This window comes from Dasypus novemcinctus, chromosome 9 (genome assembly GCF_030445035.2).
Source record: "Dasypus novemcinctus isolate mDasNov1 chromosome 9, mDasNov1.1.hap2, whole genome shotgun sequence".
In the NCBI taxonomy this organism is placed as follows: domain Eukaryota; kingdom Metazoa; phylum Chordata; class Mammalia; order Cingulata; family Dasypodidae; genus Dasypus; species Dasypus novemcinctus.
The window spans coordinates 121,705,126-121,721,744 of record NC_080681.1 but is presented as its reverse complement, the minus strand read 5'-3'; the positions used below and the strand labels follow the sequence as shown (position 1 = coordinate 121,721,744).

Sequence of the window (16,619 nt, the reverse complement as noted above, 5' to 3'; positions counted from 1 at the left end):
TTTCTAAAAGAGTTCATGGAAGTTTAGGGACCCATGCATGGAAAGCTTTTGCAGCTTCCTGTGGATATCTGAGGCAGACTAGTGAAGTGAGTGAGGCAGAACTCAGTAATGAAGTGAGTTCCTAGGAGGATCTGTCCTTCCCTAGAGTCAGAATCTACAAGAATTTATACATAAATATATTAAAAAAATTTTTTGAGGTACCGTGTCAGGGATTGAAGCCGGGACCTTGTATGTGGGAAGCTGGCGTTCAACTACTGAGCCACATCAGCTTCCCAGAGTATGGATATTTTTTGTTTGTTTATTTTTAAGAGTATATTTTTTATTGCCTCTGCAAGCCTTCCTTGAAATAAGGCTGGGTTTTCAAATCCTGCCTCTGCGCCATTTCCCTGAGCTTATTATAACTGATGGTTTGGTTGTACACGTCCTTACCCCTTTGAGGAGACATGTGACCACACAGTCTCTGGCCCTCAGATCTGCCTGTCCCCTCCTTCCCTCTACACGGGAGGTCTAACAAAGTCGGGGGCCACTCTTGGCTGTCCTTTAATTTGTATTGCGGCCCATGGTGTTACAGAAAAAAATAAGCCTCTTCCTTTTTAAACTCTCAGTAGGCTGGGTGTCCCAGTTCCTGAGAAGACACCCTGATGGGAAGTGTGCGGGAATGCTGGAGGAGCCGCCCATTATCCTAGGGGAGGATAAACGCTTTTGGCAGTCTTAGCGGTGTCCCTCTCCTAGACCTGACCAAAGGGAGCTGCTTGTGCCCCAGCATCCTGGGGGTCTCAGGAAGTAGCCATGGGAGAGAATTCATTTTATGCCCGCTGCCAGGGACCGAGGTTTGCAGTGACACCAGACATAAGGGGCCAGAGACTGGTTGTTCTCCTGCTTGCAGGCAGACAGCCTGGGGGGCCCTGGAGGTGGTGGATTAACAGGGATCTCAGGGCCTCCTGGGAACTGAGGAAGAGACCAGCCACCCAGCACAGGCAAGGGTGGGAGTCCTGGGGGACCCGCTTATAAGACAAAACACTGGGGAGGCTTTCTGCTTGGAGTTTTCTGGCACTTCCTTTGAGCCCAGGAATTTCAAAGGGGACCTGGTGATCAGGTTCTTGGTGGGCTTTTCAGCTGTAGCTGACAGTTTGGCTTTGTTCTTGAACAGCTGCCTTCCCTCAGGCGGTTTCCCGGCAGGGTCTCAGCTATGCTGTTCTGACCAGCTGCCTTCCCTCTTTCCCATACTAACCTGCCTCAGCTGCATAAAGCAGCACATGCCACACCTGTGTTGTGCTGATTTCAGACTCTTGCCTGGAAGCACTGCCACCAGGCCAGTGTCCAACTTGTTCTTTAGCTGATGTGTGGTTATGGGTATGTCACAGAAGGAGAGAGCGTAATGGTAGACCATTTTCCTTTGTTGTCAAACTGCTGCTTCACTTACAAGTCAGAGAAATAAAGTTATTGTATTTGAATTGTTATTCTGAATTTCTTTGGCACAAACCGCAAATTGTTTGGAAAGTATCTGGGTTCTGTAAAGAGTGGCTTAAGAAACTCTGCTTTAGATGAAGTTAAAGGAACTGGGCTGAAGCTGTGTTTTCTGCCTAACAAACTGGAAGTTGCTTTTTAAAGTAGTCTCCAGACCAATTTGTCTTGTGACGGATCTTTCTCGTAGAAGCTAACCCATACAAGGAAAGTATCATTAATTGACCTTAAAAACCAATTTGGGTTGATGGCAGATTGTGATGCTTCAGGGCTCCATCTCCCCACAGAAGCTCTGAACGACTAGCAAGAACTGGCGAAAAACACCTTTCACAGAGTTCCAGAAAACAGTTAAAGGACCGCAGTAACAGGGAGAGCACTGAATCAAGAAAAAGGCCACGGAAGCGCAGTAGGACCTCGTGGCGCCCTGACTCGCCCCTCCCCCATCCCTCACCGGTCTCCCTGTGCAGATCCCTGGTCCTGGTTCTGGAGGGAGCAGAGTAACCCTTGTGCACATGCTGGGAGCTTGTATGCCTGGCCCTGTCTGTCTGGTGGCAACCTGAGGGACTTGCTGTTCCAGAACTTGCCCTTTGTGAGGAAGGCAGCTTCGAGGCCTGTCCTACAGAACGCTGTGGGAGAGCAGTCAAGTGGCGGCCAGGGGCAAGGGACTGTTGGCTGTAGATACAGCGCAGTGCCCGGGACCCTGAGGAAACTTTCCCAAGGAAGGGGGACACATGTACCCATGTAAACAGAGGAGTTGCTAGGGCCACACGTGCATGCCTCAGACAAGACACATAAACAGAAAGAATCAGGGTGACCTCAATGTTTTGGCCATCTCATTCTATGGATAAGTCCTGAAGGAAAGCATTTGGACAGGTCAATCTGCAAAGACTGGAAAAGGCCTTTTCTTTTTCCCTCTTCTCCCCCTCCCCCTCTTCCCCTTCCTCCTTTTTTTTTTTTTTTTTTTTTTTGTTAGCTCCTGGCACTCAAGGAAAGCCCTGTCATACCACTAGCTGGATACACGTTTAAGGAACAGATGCCTCAGAGTCTTAGTGCCAGAGATAACACATTAATATATTAAAATGTCCAGGTGTCAACAGGAGATTACAGGGAAGTGGATGTGGCTCAAGCAATTGGGCTTCCACCTACCACATGGGAGGTCCCAGGTTCAGTTCCTCATGCCTCTTGGAGAAGGTGAGCTGGCATGGTGGACAGGCATAGCAAACTGATATGACAGGATTATGCAACAAAAAGAGACGCAGAGGAAAGACAATGAGAAACACAACAAACCAGGGAGCTGAGGTGGCTCAGGTGATTGAGCGCCTCTCTTCCACATGGGAGGTCCCAGGTTCAGTTCCCAGTGCCTCCGAAAGAGAAGATGAGCACAGAGAACACGCAGCAAATGACACAGAGAACAGACAGTGACGTCAAACAGTGGGGGGGGGGGCGAGATAAATAAATCTTTAAAAAAAAAAAAAGAATTACAAAGCATACAAAGAAATAGGAAGCAATGGTCCAGACAAAGAAGATGAAAGCATTAGAAACCATCAATGAAGACCTGCAGTGCGGGTGTAGCTCAGTGCAGAGCAGGTATAGTTCAGCGGTTGAGTGCCTGCTACGCATGTATGAGGTCCCTGTTCAATCCCCCTTACCTTCTAAAAAAATATAAAATAAGGAAGACCAGACCTGGGACATACCATTCAAAGACTTTTAAAAAATGGTCCTAAATATGCTCAAAGAAAAACGTTGGCAAAGCACTAAGGTAAATTAGGAAAATGATAGATGAATTCAAAGAGAATATCAGTAGAGAGATGGAAATTATGAAAAGGAGCCAAATAGCTGAAGACCACAGTAACAAAAATGTAAAATTCCCCGAAAAGTTTGAACAGCAGATTGAAGCTGACGGAAGAAAGAATCAGGGAGTTAGAAGATAAGAAAATTGAAATCATCCAGTCTAAGAAGCAGAAAGAATGAAGAAAAGTGAACAGAGCTGGAGGAACTTGTGGGACCCCATCAGACATACCAATTTATGCATTGTGGGGATCCCAGAAGGAGAAGAAAGAGAAGGGAGTAGAGAGAATATTTAAAGAAATAATGGCTAAAAAAGTTTATTGAATATATACATCCAACACCCTCAACAAACTCCAAACAGGATAGTCCCAAATAGACCCACCCTAGCATATGATAATCAGACTATCATAAGCTAAAGATAAAGAGAGGTTCTGAAAGCTGCAAGAGAGAAACATGTCCTGTACAAGGGAATCTCAATAAGATTAAGTACCAGTTTCTCATTGGAAACCATGGAGGCAAGAGGGTAGTGGGATAACATTCAAAGGGCCGAAAGCAAAAAGTTGCCAAACAAGAATTCTATATTCAGCAAAACCATCTTTGAAAAAATAAGGGAGAGAGAGAAATAAGGGAGAGATTAAGACATTCCCAGATAGAAAAAAGCTAAGGGAGTTTGTCACCACTAGACTGACCCTACAAGAGATGCTAAAGAGAGTTCTGCAGATTGAAAGGAAAGGGCAATAGATGATAGCTAGAAGTTACATGAAGAAACATGGATCTCCGTTAAGGGTAATGATGAAGGTAAACATAAAGGCCGGTACTATTCTATAATTAGTTTGTAACTCCACTTTTTGCTTTCTCTGGGATCTAAAGGCAAATGCATAAAATGTAAGGAAAAATCAGTTGTTTGAGACTTGTAATGTATAAATGTGCAGTTTGTGACAAGAACTACATAAAGGTAGGGGGATGGGTTACAGGAACATAGTTTGTGTGTACCTTTGAAGTTAAGTTATCTAAGCAAATGAGAGTGTTCTAGTTTTAGCCCCATGGTAACTGCAAAGAAAATATTAGAGAATACAGAAGCTCATAGAAACAGAAATTAGAGTACAGTTTGCCAAGGCTATGGGGGCAGGTGAAACGAGGAATTCATGCAAAATGGGTATAAACAGACTAGTTTTAATAATGGAGGGTAGTGAGGGGACCGCAATAGTATGAATACGAGTGATCCCACTGAATGGTGTATTAGGAAATGGTCGAGATGGGAACATTTATGTCATGTATATGTTCCCACAATTAAAAAAAGAAAAGAATGAACAATTAAAGAGACCATGAAAATTAAATGCAATATATGATCCTGGATGGGATTTAGCAAGGGAGAAGAAAAGGTGCAAAGGGACATTATTGGGACATATGAAAAAAATTGGAATATAATTTCAATTATATTGTAAGCATAAGCTTTATATCAATGTTAAATTTCTAGAACACGGTAACTGTACTTAAGGTGGGATACGTAAGTGAATGTCCTTGTTCTTAGAAATGTATATGACAGTATTAAGTGTTCAAAGAGCATGACATATGCAGCCTATACTCAAGTATAATGGATTGATAAGTAGGCAGATAGATACACAAATAGATGGATAGATTAGATAGATGGATTGATAGAATGATGGCGAGATAGAACAATACACCAAATGCAGCAAAATATTAAAATTTAGATCTAGGTATGTTGGGGAGATAAGAGTATGTTGGACTTCTTGGTATGGGGTTTGCATTTTTTTTTTGTTAACTGCCCTGTATATTTGAAAGCATTTCAATATATAAAGTTTAAAAAATAAAACTAAGACAATTTGTTTCTGATTAGCTTTTTTTCATGTCTAACGAAGTAGTTTAAGTAAGACTGGTGATAGCTAAAATCCTTTAAATGTTTTGAGGAAACAGGATGTTTAAAATATGCTCATTTAAAACTGTTCCTGGGAAACGGATGTGGCTCAAGCAGTTGGGCTTCCGTCTGCCATATAGGAGGTCCAGGGTTTAATGCCCGGGGACTCCTGGTGAAGGCAAGCTGACCTGTGCAGCGAGCTGTCCCTCGCAGAGTGCCAGCTCATGCGGAATGCTGGACAGTGCAGGAGTGCCGCCCTGTGCAAGAGTGCCAGCCAATGTGGAGAGTTGGCACAGCAAGATGACTCAAAGTGAGACACAGAGGAGAAATCATAAGAGACGTAGCAGGACAGGGACCTGAGGTGGTGCAAGAGAATGATCACCTCTCTCCCACTCCAGAAGGTCCCAGGGTTGGTTCCCAGAGCTTCCTAATGAGAGTACAAGCAGACACAGAAGAATATACAGCAAATGGATACAGAGAGCAGACAGTGGGGGTGGGGAGGAGAGAGATAAATAAATAAATCTTAAAAAAAAACTATTCCACAAGTATGAAATATTACCCTACAGCAGTGCTTCTCAAACTTTAATATACTTTTATACGTTTTGTACAGTCTGACACTGTGCGTCTCTAACAAGCTCCTCCTGGGTCCTGCAGGTGCTGCTGCTCTGCCCATGCACACTTTGGGTGGCAGGAACCTAAAGTTTTGTCCCTTCCTAGATTTTGGTAATTCTCCCTGCCTGGTTGTGATGTTTTCCCTTGCATGTCCCTCTTTCAGAGTTTGGATTATGATCGCTGTATCAATGACCCCTACCTGGAAGTTTTGGAGACCATGGATAATAAGGTAAGTCCTTGTTCTGTCCTAAGTGCTCTGGTCACTATCCTTACCCTTGGCCTTTTAAGACCTTTCATGAGAGAGCAGCATTTACTCACTAGAGGTTCTGAACCTGTCTTGTTCAGTGGACCCCCTTGCCAGTCAGTGAAAACCACGAACCCGTTGCTAAGTCCACTATATATCACACCCGTTCCAACATGTCCCCGCAAGAATAATGTTTTTTTTAATTTTTGATTCAATCTCAGGGACCCCTGGTTAAGAACCCCTGTGCTAGACTTTCATCCTCCCCGCTAGAGCACCAGCTGGCAGTGGGCAGGGCATGGCCCAGGCCTGTATTCAGCATCCGTGCATCATAAAGCACCCGTGATCCCCTGGATGGTCTTCCCCAGGCTTGCTGTCCGTGTGGGATTTAGCCTGACACAGTTTGGCCGAGACGTGTCCCTTCCCTTCTGCCAAGATAACCCTGTAACAAACAATCATCCTTTTCCTTTACGAACAGAAAGGTCGAAGGTATGAGGCGGTGAAGTGGATGGTGGTGTTTGCCATTGGAGTTTGCACCGGGCTGGTGAGCAGACGGGAAGTGGGGAGATAGTGGGCGGGAGGGAGCAGGGGTCTAGGGACACTGGCCCTATAAGTAAGTCCTCTGTCACTAGGATAAAGACACCTTTTATTTTTTTCATATATAGATATGTTTAGTTAATCCCGAACAGAGGTTTTTTTCATATGAACAGTGCATTTGCTTTGTTTCTGCTTTGTGAAATGCATGCAAGCCATCTAACTGTGGTGGTCTTTGAGTGGTCAAAGGTTTGGTGAAGACTTCCCTCCTCTGATCTGGTCCTAGTCCTGTCAGATAGAGCACGTCATGGATGCTGAGTCACTCTGGAGGGAGAAAGCAAAGGAGTGGGACAAAACTTTGCCTGGTGTGTCCTGCCCTGTAGCATAGCAAGCCAGTAAGCAGGATGGGTTGCCAGGGATCTCAGTGACTTTATTGCGCTGTCCTGGGCTTCCTCCCCGCTTGTTGCTAATTTTGTCTAGAAGGTGGTCCTGGCAGTTGTGGGTAGAGGAATATGCCTAATGAACAGGGGTTTCTGGGCTCAGCAAGTTCACAGATAATCACACAAAAGGGGAAGATTGTGAAACATTGCCGAAGATTATGGTAGAAAACATTCTGGAAACAAAATTGCTGACTTAACATTGTTAAACCTGAAGAAGAGGACCTGGAAAAACCAGCAGTCAGTTAAAAGAATATACGTCAAAATGGGTTTTTCCATCGACACCGGCTTAGAGTGGGGAGCTGTGCATGCTCCTCAGCAGCAGCCTCTTCATCACCTTTCTCTCGAAGTGACCACAAGTCCCAGACTTAGCTATATATGATAGACCCATAAAGTGTAGGCATGTACTTAATGTAGCCACAAGGGCCAACCACAGTTTTAATTTTCATAGCACTTGTCAAGTTTTGTTATAACAGATCCAGATGTGAAGGGATGTCTTACTAGGTAAGGCTAGGAGGCTCTTTGGTAACATTCTGACGGGGGTGCTATTGGCAGATGGGAGGGGGGACTTGGGTTGACTGAATTGTTTTGTTGAAATCTCAGGGTTTCTATCTTGCTAGTCATGTTTCTGGTTGCAGATTTCTCTAATAAGCATAGTCACTGGCATTCTGTCGTTCTGCTCTTTTCATATCAAATATCTTTGATCTGCCATTTATCAGTACACGCAGTTTATCTCACAGCTTCATACCATGGGAAAGCAGGCCTGCCTTTCTAGTGTAGTAACCAGCTCCTCTGCCTTCTGCCTCTCTCACCACTATTAAAAAGCATGCAGGCATTGACTTGTGGAAAGGCCATAGTTAAAGGCATGAAGCCTTTGGTAGTGAGTCCACGGAATCGGAAGTCTTCCCGTTCTCCTTTAAGGCTTGAGCATGGGCTTAGGAGAGTGGAATAGAGGAGCACTGTTTTCCCATCTGCCAGGGACCCATTGACTATAAATACTGGTAGCAGCACTAGCTTTAACAAACAGCCATTAACGGTATGCACCTAAATAAATGCTCCTCTCAAAGTTATTTCCTAAACTATGTGCTCATCCCGCTGAAAGCATTTTTGGAATTCTTCTGGAACTGCCCTCAAAAAGAAACTAGCAGTTACTCACAAAACTCGGTACCCTTCCTCTGTAATCCCAGGGTGCCCTTCCTTGGTCTCACATTTCCTTTCCCTCTCCTTTCCTCTTTTTGTTTTACTTTGCTTCACTCACCTGAGCTCCCCCTCCTTCCTTGGCTCTGGGAGGGCTTGCAGAGCCGGGCTGGAGCAGGTTCTCCTCAAAGCCAGTGTGACTGACGGAAAGTTCATTGCTGCCTGATGGCCCGGGAGACGTGGCCAGCATCATAAACTCGGGGGAGTCAGATCCTCTCGAAAGAAGTGCCTCCGATGCAGCTGGGAACGGGGCTGTTGACAGACCTCTTACTCTCTGCAGGTGGGTCTCCTTGTGGATTTTTTTGTGCGACTCTTCACCCAGCTCAAGTTTGGAGTGGTGCAGACGTGTATCCTTTTCACGGCCCCTGGTGTTCCCGGACTCAAGTGGGCACTGAGGTGGCCTTCTTGTCAGGAAAGGGGTTTAACGGTAAACGTGATCTCTGCATGGCTGTTCCGTAGCCACTCAGCTTTATGGTTTTTACTTATTTTTGAAGGTCACAAGAAAGGAAGACCTTCATAAATAGAAAGACTCTTGTTCATGGTTGGTGAGACCCAAGTGCCACCAAAGATGCCTGTTCTCCCTATTCAGTCTATGAATCCAACATAGTTTCTGTCAAAATCCCGATAGAATTTATTGTGGAACTTGAAAATTCTCTTTCTAAATATGTGTGGAAGAGTAAAGGGCCCAAAGTAGGCTGGACAATTTTAAAGTACAAGTAAAGGAACCTGCCCTGTTAGATGTCAAGACTTATAACATTTAAGATCTAGTCATTGAAACTGTGTGGTATTGGTACAGGAATACCCAGTTAGACCAATAGAAAATAATAGGGAAGCAGCAACTGGCCATACAGAGAGAGATCAATTTGATGAATGACAGAGTTAATGTTACAAATCAGTGAGGAAGGGATGATGATTCAGTAAAAGATGCTGGGACATTTCCTTATGTGTATGGAAAAATACAAAATCAGAGTTCTACTTTCTACTATAAATAAAGGTAAATTCTAGATGGATTGTCAAAATAAATGGGCAAAGCAAAACTTTGAAATATAAGACTGTGATGTTAAGAGTAGGAAATAACTTCTTAAACAAAATCCCAAATGGCACAGACAGTAAAGGAAAAGACTGATAAACTCAACCATACCAAAGTAAATATTTTGTTTACAAAAACAAACAAAATCCAAACTGCAAGCAGCAAGAAGACAACAATAAAACAATAAAGTGAAAAACAAGCCCATAATCTAGGAGAGGTTATCTACTGTACATATAAGAGATGATTAGTATCCAGAATATAGAACGAACTACTTCAGATCCAGAAGAAAAATAAAAATACAACAGCCCAATAAAGAACTGAGCAAAGGGTATGACCAGGCAATTTTCAGGGAGGAAAATGGAATGGCTTAACACCTCACCTCACCACTGCTCAGTAAATATAAATGAAAGCAAATAGGCATCTGTACTTCTTTAAATATGTACCTTCAGTGTACACAAAGGTGTTCATTATTGTAGCTTTGTGACAGCAGAAAATTGGAACCAAAATAAATGGGAGAATGGCAAAATTGTGGGTGTGTTGAAACAACAATTTTATCCAGAAGTTAAAATGAATGAACCAGAGCTGCAATACGTATCAACGTGACTAATTCTCAAAAACTTCATGTTGAGAGAGAGAAGTAAGTGGTAGAATGTACATAAAGTACAATACCATTTTTCTTTTTTTAAAAAATTTCTTTGTCTTTATTTTTTATAATGTTACATTAAAAAATATGAGGTCCGTATACCCCCCGTTTATTTTCATTTTAAAAACATATAGAACAATATGGATGCACATAAAAGTATGGCAGGAAGAATGCACAATAATTTCAGATGAGTGGTTTCTCCCAGGGGAGGAGATGGAGAAATACAAAGGGTTTTTAATGGTATCTGATATTTTATTTTTTTGAAAGTTCTGAAGCAAGTATGGCAGAATGCTGAGATTTCTTAAAGCTAGTGGGAATATGGGTGTTTGTTCCTTTTTGTAATTTTTGAATTATTTTGTAATTTAAGAATGATTCCTAATGTAAACACATCTCAGGCAGGGTTTTTTTGTTTGTTTTGTTTTTTAAATCTATAAATGGAGAACGGGAAGATGGGTAGTAAGTAGCCACCATGGTTTAGGAGAGGAGAAACCGTATGCCTTCAGGTGCTTGCAGGAAGGCCTCTTGGGTGGTGAACACACTTTCCTTAACTTGCTTTCTGTAGCGGTGGAGGAGTGCAGCAAGAAAGGCTGCCTGGCCCTGTCCCTTCTGGAACTCTTGGGTTTTAACCTGACCTTCGTCTTTTTGGCAAGCCTTCTGGTCCTCATTGAGGTGAGGTGGTTTGGGAGTGGCCTCTTGGTTTATGAGGTTTCCGATTCCTGCTCTGCATCTCTAGTTTCCAGAACGCCTAAGATTGAATTAGATTTAGAATATATTTATATAGATTTCTGCTAAAAGTGACCTCTTGTTCATTTAGAGAAGATGTTTCCAAAAGTTAAGTTTTCAGCCTCTGCTGAGATTGATTAAGAAGGAAAATCTAGATTGGGGCAGTGCTTCTCCACCTTGACTACACATTGGCATCACCATGGATACTTTTGAAAAAACACTTATAGCTGGGGTCCAACACAGCCAATTAGATCAGAATCTTTGAGTCCCGGGACTGGTTGTTGACAGGCTCCCTAGGTGATGCTGAATCTCCTGGGAACTCGTTGGAAATGCAGAGCCTTGGGGTCCATCTCGACCTACAGAATCAGCAAGGCTGGGGGCGGGACCCAGCATCTGTGTCCTCACCAGCCCCCCAGGCCATGCTGATGGGTCTGCCTCCTCTCCCCCACCAGCCAGTGGCAGCGGGTTCTGGTATTCCTGAGATCAAATGCTACCTGAACGGTGTGAAGGTGCCGGGGATTGTCCGTCTCCGGACCCTGCTCTGCAAAGTGTTTGGCGTGCTGTTCAGTGTGGCTGGAGGTGAGGAGGGTCCTTCAGCTTTGTATCTTTTCAGGGGGTAAAGAGGGCTGGAAGAAGGATATATGTGAATTAATTCAGTTTGGACTTTAGGGCCTGCCCCAGCAGACATTGCTAGCATGTTATTTTCTAGAGCTGTCTTGACCCAGCATACCATTCCACGTGGAAGTAGAATAACTTTCTAGTCTGTCTTTGGGGTTTGCTTTTAGCAAAAGGATTTTCAAGCCCCTAGAGAAGGGGCAGCAAGCTTTTTCTTCAAATGGCCAGATAGTAAATATTACAGGCTTTGTGGGCCAAAGGGCAAGCTTGAGGAGATGATACAGGCACTTTACATAAGCATTTGAAATGTGTCCATTTATGATTGTAAAGACTGTTCTGATCTCTTGGGCATCCAGAAACAAGCATCTGGTCAGACTTTGACCCATGGGCTATAGTTTGCTGACCCCTGATACGGAGTTTAAAGAGTATGTCCCTTAGCAAGACTTTAAACACAGTTTATTTGATAAGAATTTGGCTCTTTCTTTTCCTCATGTAATTGTTTCCATTCTGTATATCTCAAGAAAAAGGCCCATATGGCAAAGGTCTCCTGACCAAGGAGCCTTTCCGTGCTGACGGGCTCCCTTCCTCACTTCTTCCCAGGGCTCTTTGTGGGGAAGGAAGGCCCCATGATCCACAGCGGCGCGGTGGTGGGAGCCGGCCTCCCTCAGGTAAGGGCTGCTGTCCTCACTCCCGCATCCCATGGCTTTGGACTCTGATGGCAGTTTGGGTTGGTATGAAGAATGTGTTGTCTGCCACTTTGCACAGCAAAGTTTTGGCAGTGCCCTGGTGAGACCTCTGTTGAAAGGCAAGCCAGCGGGGTGCTCCACCAGTCATTGCCAAGCACCTCCACCTGGGGTGGCCGGGTCGGTCATCCCAGGGCCATCAAATCTCAAGAGGCTGAAAGTGTCAACCAAGAAGGTTCTAGGCCCAGCTCTGTGCTGATTCCCTTGAAAGTAGCACAGTAACAAAAGCAGCTTCTTTTGTTTGGTGCTGATTCTGACAGACCATGCTATGCCCCTAAATACCACTTCCTTCCTTTGTAGCCACCCCAGGTCTTTAGTCATTACCATCACCCCCATTTTTCAGATGAGGACATTGAGGCTTAGAGAGGTTAAGGTAGTGACTCAGGACTCCAAACCCCCCATTTTTATGGGCTTTTCTATATTCTAAGGCTGCAGGTTTGAGAAGCCTCAAAGTCTATTTTTAGACTTTTTACCCCTTGAGTTCTGAGGGGAGGAAGTTCCTATGGCTGTGAGTTGTTGAGGCAAAGCAGAGAAGATTTCGTTCTTCCAGAGCCCATCTTCTGATATTTTCTCGCTACTGCCTCAACTCCTCTCCATCAGATGCCTCTGAGCCGAGAGGCAGAGGGAAGCCAAGCACGGGCTGGGATTGGGTATCAGCGTGAGAATTTATTGAACACGTTGAAATTGCTGTTCCGGCCTCCTCGCTTCTTGACATCCCCTGAGAAGAGCTAATTTTATCTTCTACAGCTGCTTTCAGTTCTTCCCAACCCATTGCTCAGTTGTTTCCCCTTTTGTTGCTGACTTGTTGAGGATACGTAAGTACAGTTTCAGAAGATCCTAGAAATGAGGGCGTAGGGAAGATAATTCCCTCCCAAAGGGGATAGCCTCATCCTGTCTCACCTTCCTGGGCTCTTCCTTCTTGCAGCACATCTGCCCAGGTGGGCTCAAGCAAAGGGGACCCCCAGGGGCAGTGGGTTCCTGTGGCTTTGGTCCTTGTCAACCTCTCTGATTTTGTTTTCTCTTGTGTTAGTTTCAGAGCATCTCCTTACAGAAGATCCAGTTTAACTTCCCCTATTTCCGAAGTGACAGGTAAGGAAAGATGAGGAATTGTTTCTCTTTAAAAAGCAAAAATGTTCATTTACTGCCTGTCAGACCTTCTACCTGCTCTAGCCTGGCTAGCTTAGGCTGGCTGTGTGTCAGAAAAGCAGGCAGGGTTTGTATTACTCTTCTGAAAAGAAGCAAAAGGACCAAGCTGGCCTTACCTATTTCCTCAAGACAGAAGGCCTAGAAACCACTTGTGCAACGATGCCAACATCAGAAACATGACACGGTCTGCAGGCATGTTGTGGAATGTGTTTGGTATTCTCAAATGATTACACTGGTCAGCTGCCTTTCTAGGTTGGAAGAAGCTGTTCCCAGGAGACTTGTTAGGCCTGTGAGACTGGTGTGTGGTAATCAGTTGCATACCTTGTAAGGACCGTGGACTCTGCAGCCCAGGGTCAGAGGTCGAGCCCACCCTCTGGTCTTTGTCGTTCTCTCTGTTACTCCTCTAGGAGTACTCAGCCCTTTGACATTTTCACCGATGCTGTGATTTTCTGGAAGGAAGGGAGCGTGGTTCAGCAGTGACTGCAGGAAGTCCCTTGACCTGCCCCTGGAGGGGGCGGCTAGACAGGCTCTGGGGCCCATGTTTGCATAGTGGACTGACGTTAGGCGCTCCTGCTCCCCAGGCAGAGGAGTCGGAGCACCTGGAGGAACTGATGGAGAGAGCATTTGGCTTGTCAGCTCTGTTTGCTCTGGAGTGGCCTCGCCAGAGAACTGCCCTTTCCCAGCCCCTGACTGCCCTTGGGTCATGAGATGAAACATTCCTGAATAGGGAAATGAAAAACTGGCTTTTTGTGGCCTGAAGGTTCTTTCCCCCATAATCCCTCTCTCTCTCTCCTCTCTGTAGAGACAAGCGAGACTTTGTATCAGCAGGGGCGGCTGCTGGAGTTGCTGCAGCTTTTGGGGCTCCAATTGGGGGTACCTTGTTCAGTTTGGAGGAGGGCTCGTCCTTCTGGAACCAAGGACTGACGTGGAAAGTGGTGAGGAGAGACTTCAGTGGGAATCCTACCCTAGCCTTAACCACACCCCAAAAATTACACTGGGCGTCTTGTACTCATTACAGTTAACTCTGGTTTTGATGAGACCAGGAGGGTTGACTATATTGGGAATTTCTTTGTTTCAGACACCCGTAACCTCCAGACTATAGACATGAGGATTAGTGATGCGTTTTAAAAGTACTTTTTGATCCTTTTCACATTAGCACTGTCCCCATCACCCAGCAACACCCCCCTAATTAATCTATTATCCTCCCTTGTTGAAAATGGGACAATGAAATGTGAAACTGGCTGTAGTCATATGTAGGAAGTGGCAGAGGCAGGATTTGAACTCAAGCCTCCTCCCTCAGAGCAGACGGTTCTTCCTTTTGGGTTTATGGTTCCTCTTTTATTTATTTTTTGAGTGTTTTTGGAGGTTCTGGCCCCCAGACTTCATATGTGGAGTGTTCAGCCACTGAACTACACTGGCTCCCCTGAGTTGGTTTTTTCGATCGTTGGCTTGTGTTGTTAGGTACCGGGGTTTGAACCCAGGACCTTGCATATTGGAAGCAGGCGCTCAACCACTCGAGCTACATCCGCTCCTGTGCTGTTCCTCTTTGATACGAGGTCTGGTCCACAATAGGCTCTCAAGAAACACACGTTGGCTATTGGAAAGAAAACTTCCAGTAGCCTAACTTAAGTTTTTTCAGGAGTGGTGTTTGCTCTTGTCGTTTTCAGGTCCCTGTCTCTAAACCTCCAGCTGCAGGTTTCTCTGTAGAGCTTTCTTTTTTTTGAAGACGTGTCAAGGAAAAAAGAGGCTTGTCACTATTGCGTGTTGTTTTTGTTACTGTCCCCTAGCTTTTCTGTTCCATGTCGGCCACCTTCACCCTCAACTTCTTCCGTTCTGGGATTCAGTTTGGAAGTTGGGGTTCCTTCCAGCTCCCTGGATTACTGAACTTTGGCGAGTTTAAGGTATGTTTTGTCCTTTCCCCCAGAATTTCTTATTTGACCCATAAAAATTGCTCTTAAGTAAAATACCAGGGATGAGTAACCAGAGGGCAAGTACAGCTTCTAGTGGGGGCATCTCTGCACCTTGCGTCTCTCTCCAGCGCACGCCCCATTGTCGGTGTGGGCAGAGTTCCAGCCTGGGATGGGCCCCTTTAGAGGGAAGGTAGCGTCAGCTCATTTCTGTCTTCCCTCTTCTGCCCCTTCCTGTTCTCACTGGCTCTGTTTTTTCTCTCTCTCCCTTCCCTGTCTCTCAGTGCTCTGACTCTGATAAAAAATGTCATCTCTGGACAGCTATGGATTTGGGTTTCTTCATCGTGATGGGGGTCATTGGGGGCCTCCTAGGAGCCACATTCAACTGCCTGAACAAGAGACTCGCAAAGTACCGTATGCGGAACGTGCACCCGAAACCTAAGCTTGTCAGGTACCTGAGCAGTCGCCTTCCCCAGCCTGCCGTGGCTCCCTGAGCTTTGTGTGAGCTGGACCGTCTCCCCCGAGAAAGATATTATGGGACCAGGCCCTGCTTCCCAGCCCAGCTTGGATGTCCCGCCTAAGACTGAGAACGGACCCAGGGTCTTAAGTCCACTCTTGGTCAGACAGGCAGCAAGGCCATGGCTGCCCTTCATTTATGTCAGGGCACCTGGTTGGACCGGAGCCTCTCTTGACATGCACTAGGGCATGTGACAAATTTGGAAGGGTCAGTGTGGCCGCTGGGGGGCTCTCTCATGTACAGAGACTCGCTCGTCCCTGGGACTTGGTCAGAAGGCCCTTCTGCTCCTTGGGGAGAGATGGTGTGGCTGCAGCAGCCCACTTTACTGACCTCATTTTTCATGGGAAAATTGCTGGAACATGTAAAAGACCCGTGTACTGGTTGACGGTGGGCGTAGGCCGGGTTGTGTTGTTGAGTCCCCAGACCAGGGCCCTTTCTTTCATGCAGTAACGGGTGCTCTTTCCTAGAGTCCTGGAGAGCCTCTTGGTGTCTCTGGTAACCACCGTGGTGCTGTTCATGGCCTCGATGGTGCTCGGGGAGTGCCGACAGATGTCGTCTTCCAGTCAAATCAGTAACGACTCGTTCCAGCTCCAGGTAACCTCGGCACGCCCACACCTTTATCATATTATACACTCAAAGGAGGAGGAGCCAGGAATGTCTGGCTTGCTTCTGCTTAGCGCTCATAGGTGCGTCGGCCGTCGGGTTCATTGTTCTACACCTCTATCAGATTTTTAAAGATACAGGAACCCATGGTTGTCTTTTCTCCTAAGAGAGTATGAGCACCAAATTCCCTCTTTTTCCCACCTTTGTAAACAACACTGACTGTTAGAGGAGGGAACTCCTCTCTGCTGAACAGAAATTGGAAGCAGCAGCTCAAGAAGCTGACCGTCTGCTGCTTCTCCCAGTCTCGGTTTAACCCTTCTGCCTCTCCTCTCCAGAACCCATCACCTCCTAGCCCTTTGTCTCGTACCTGCCACATCTTCCCTCAATCCCTGGGCCTCTCAGGCAACCAGCACTACCCCGTAGGAAATCAGCACAGCCAGGCCTATGGTGAGGCACAGTTGTAGTTCCTTTTTCGTTCTCAGTGTGGATGGACAAAGGCCCTCATCCTGGTTCTTTCCTTTATGAAATGCACACTCTCGTCAC

The 16,619-nt window shown here is 45.7% G+C and overlaps 1 protein-coding gene across 3 annotated transcripts in view; it reads left to right on the top strand.

The window, feature by feature from the left end:
- CLCN6 (chloride voltage-gated channel 6) overlaps window positions 1–16,619 on the top strand; it is a 37,138-nt gene that overhangs the window by 10,166 nt on the left and 10,353 nt on the right. For all 3 annotated transcript variants that reach the window (XR_009187321.2, XM_058304393.1, XM_058304395.2), the window contains 11 exons: window positions 5,904–5,969; window positions 6,460–6,525; window positions 8,430–8,496; window positions 10,385–10,491; window positions 10,998–11,124; window positions 11,761–11,828; window positions 12,934–12,992; window positions 13,852–13,984; window positions 14,837–14,950; window positions 15,241–15,407; window positions 15,941–16,067. Coding sequence is in view for 2 of the 3 variants with exons in the window: in XM_058304393.1 (XP_058160376.1) it covers window positions 5,904–5,969; window positions 6,460–6,525; window positions 8,430–8,496; window positions 10,385–10,491; window positions 10,998–11,124; window positions 11,761–11,828; window positions 12,934–12,992; window positions 13,852–13,984; window positions 14,837–14,950; window positions 15,241–15,407; window positions 15,941–16,067 (1,101 nt within the window). In the remaining variant the exon portion in view is untranslated. The remainder of the gene's footprint in view (window positions 1–5,903; window positions 5,970–6,459; window positions 6,526–8,429; window positions 8,497–10,384; window positions 10,492–10,997; window positions 11,125–11,760; window positions 11,829–12,933; window positions 12,993–13,851; window positions 13,985–14,836; window positions 14,951–15,240; window positions 15,408–15,940; window positions 16,068–16,619) is intronic.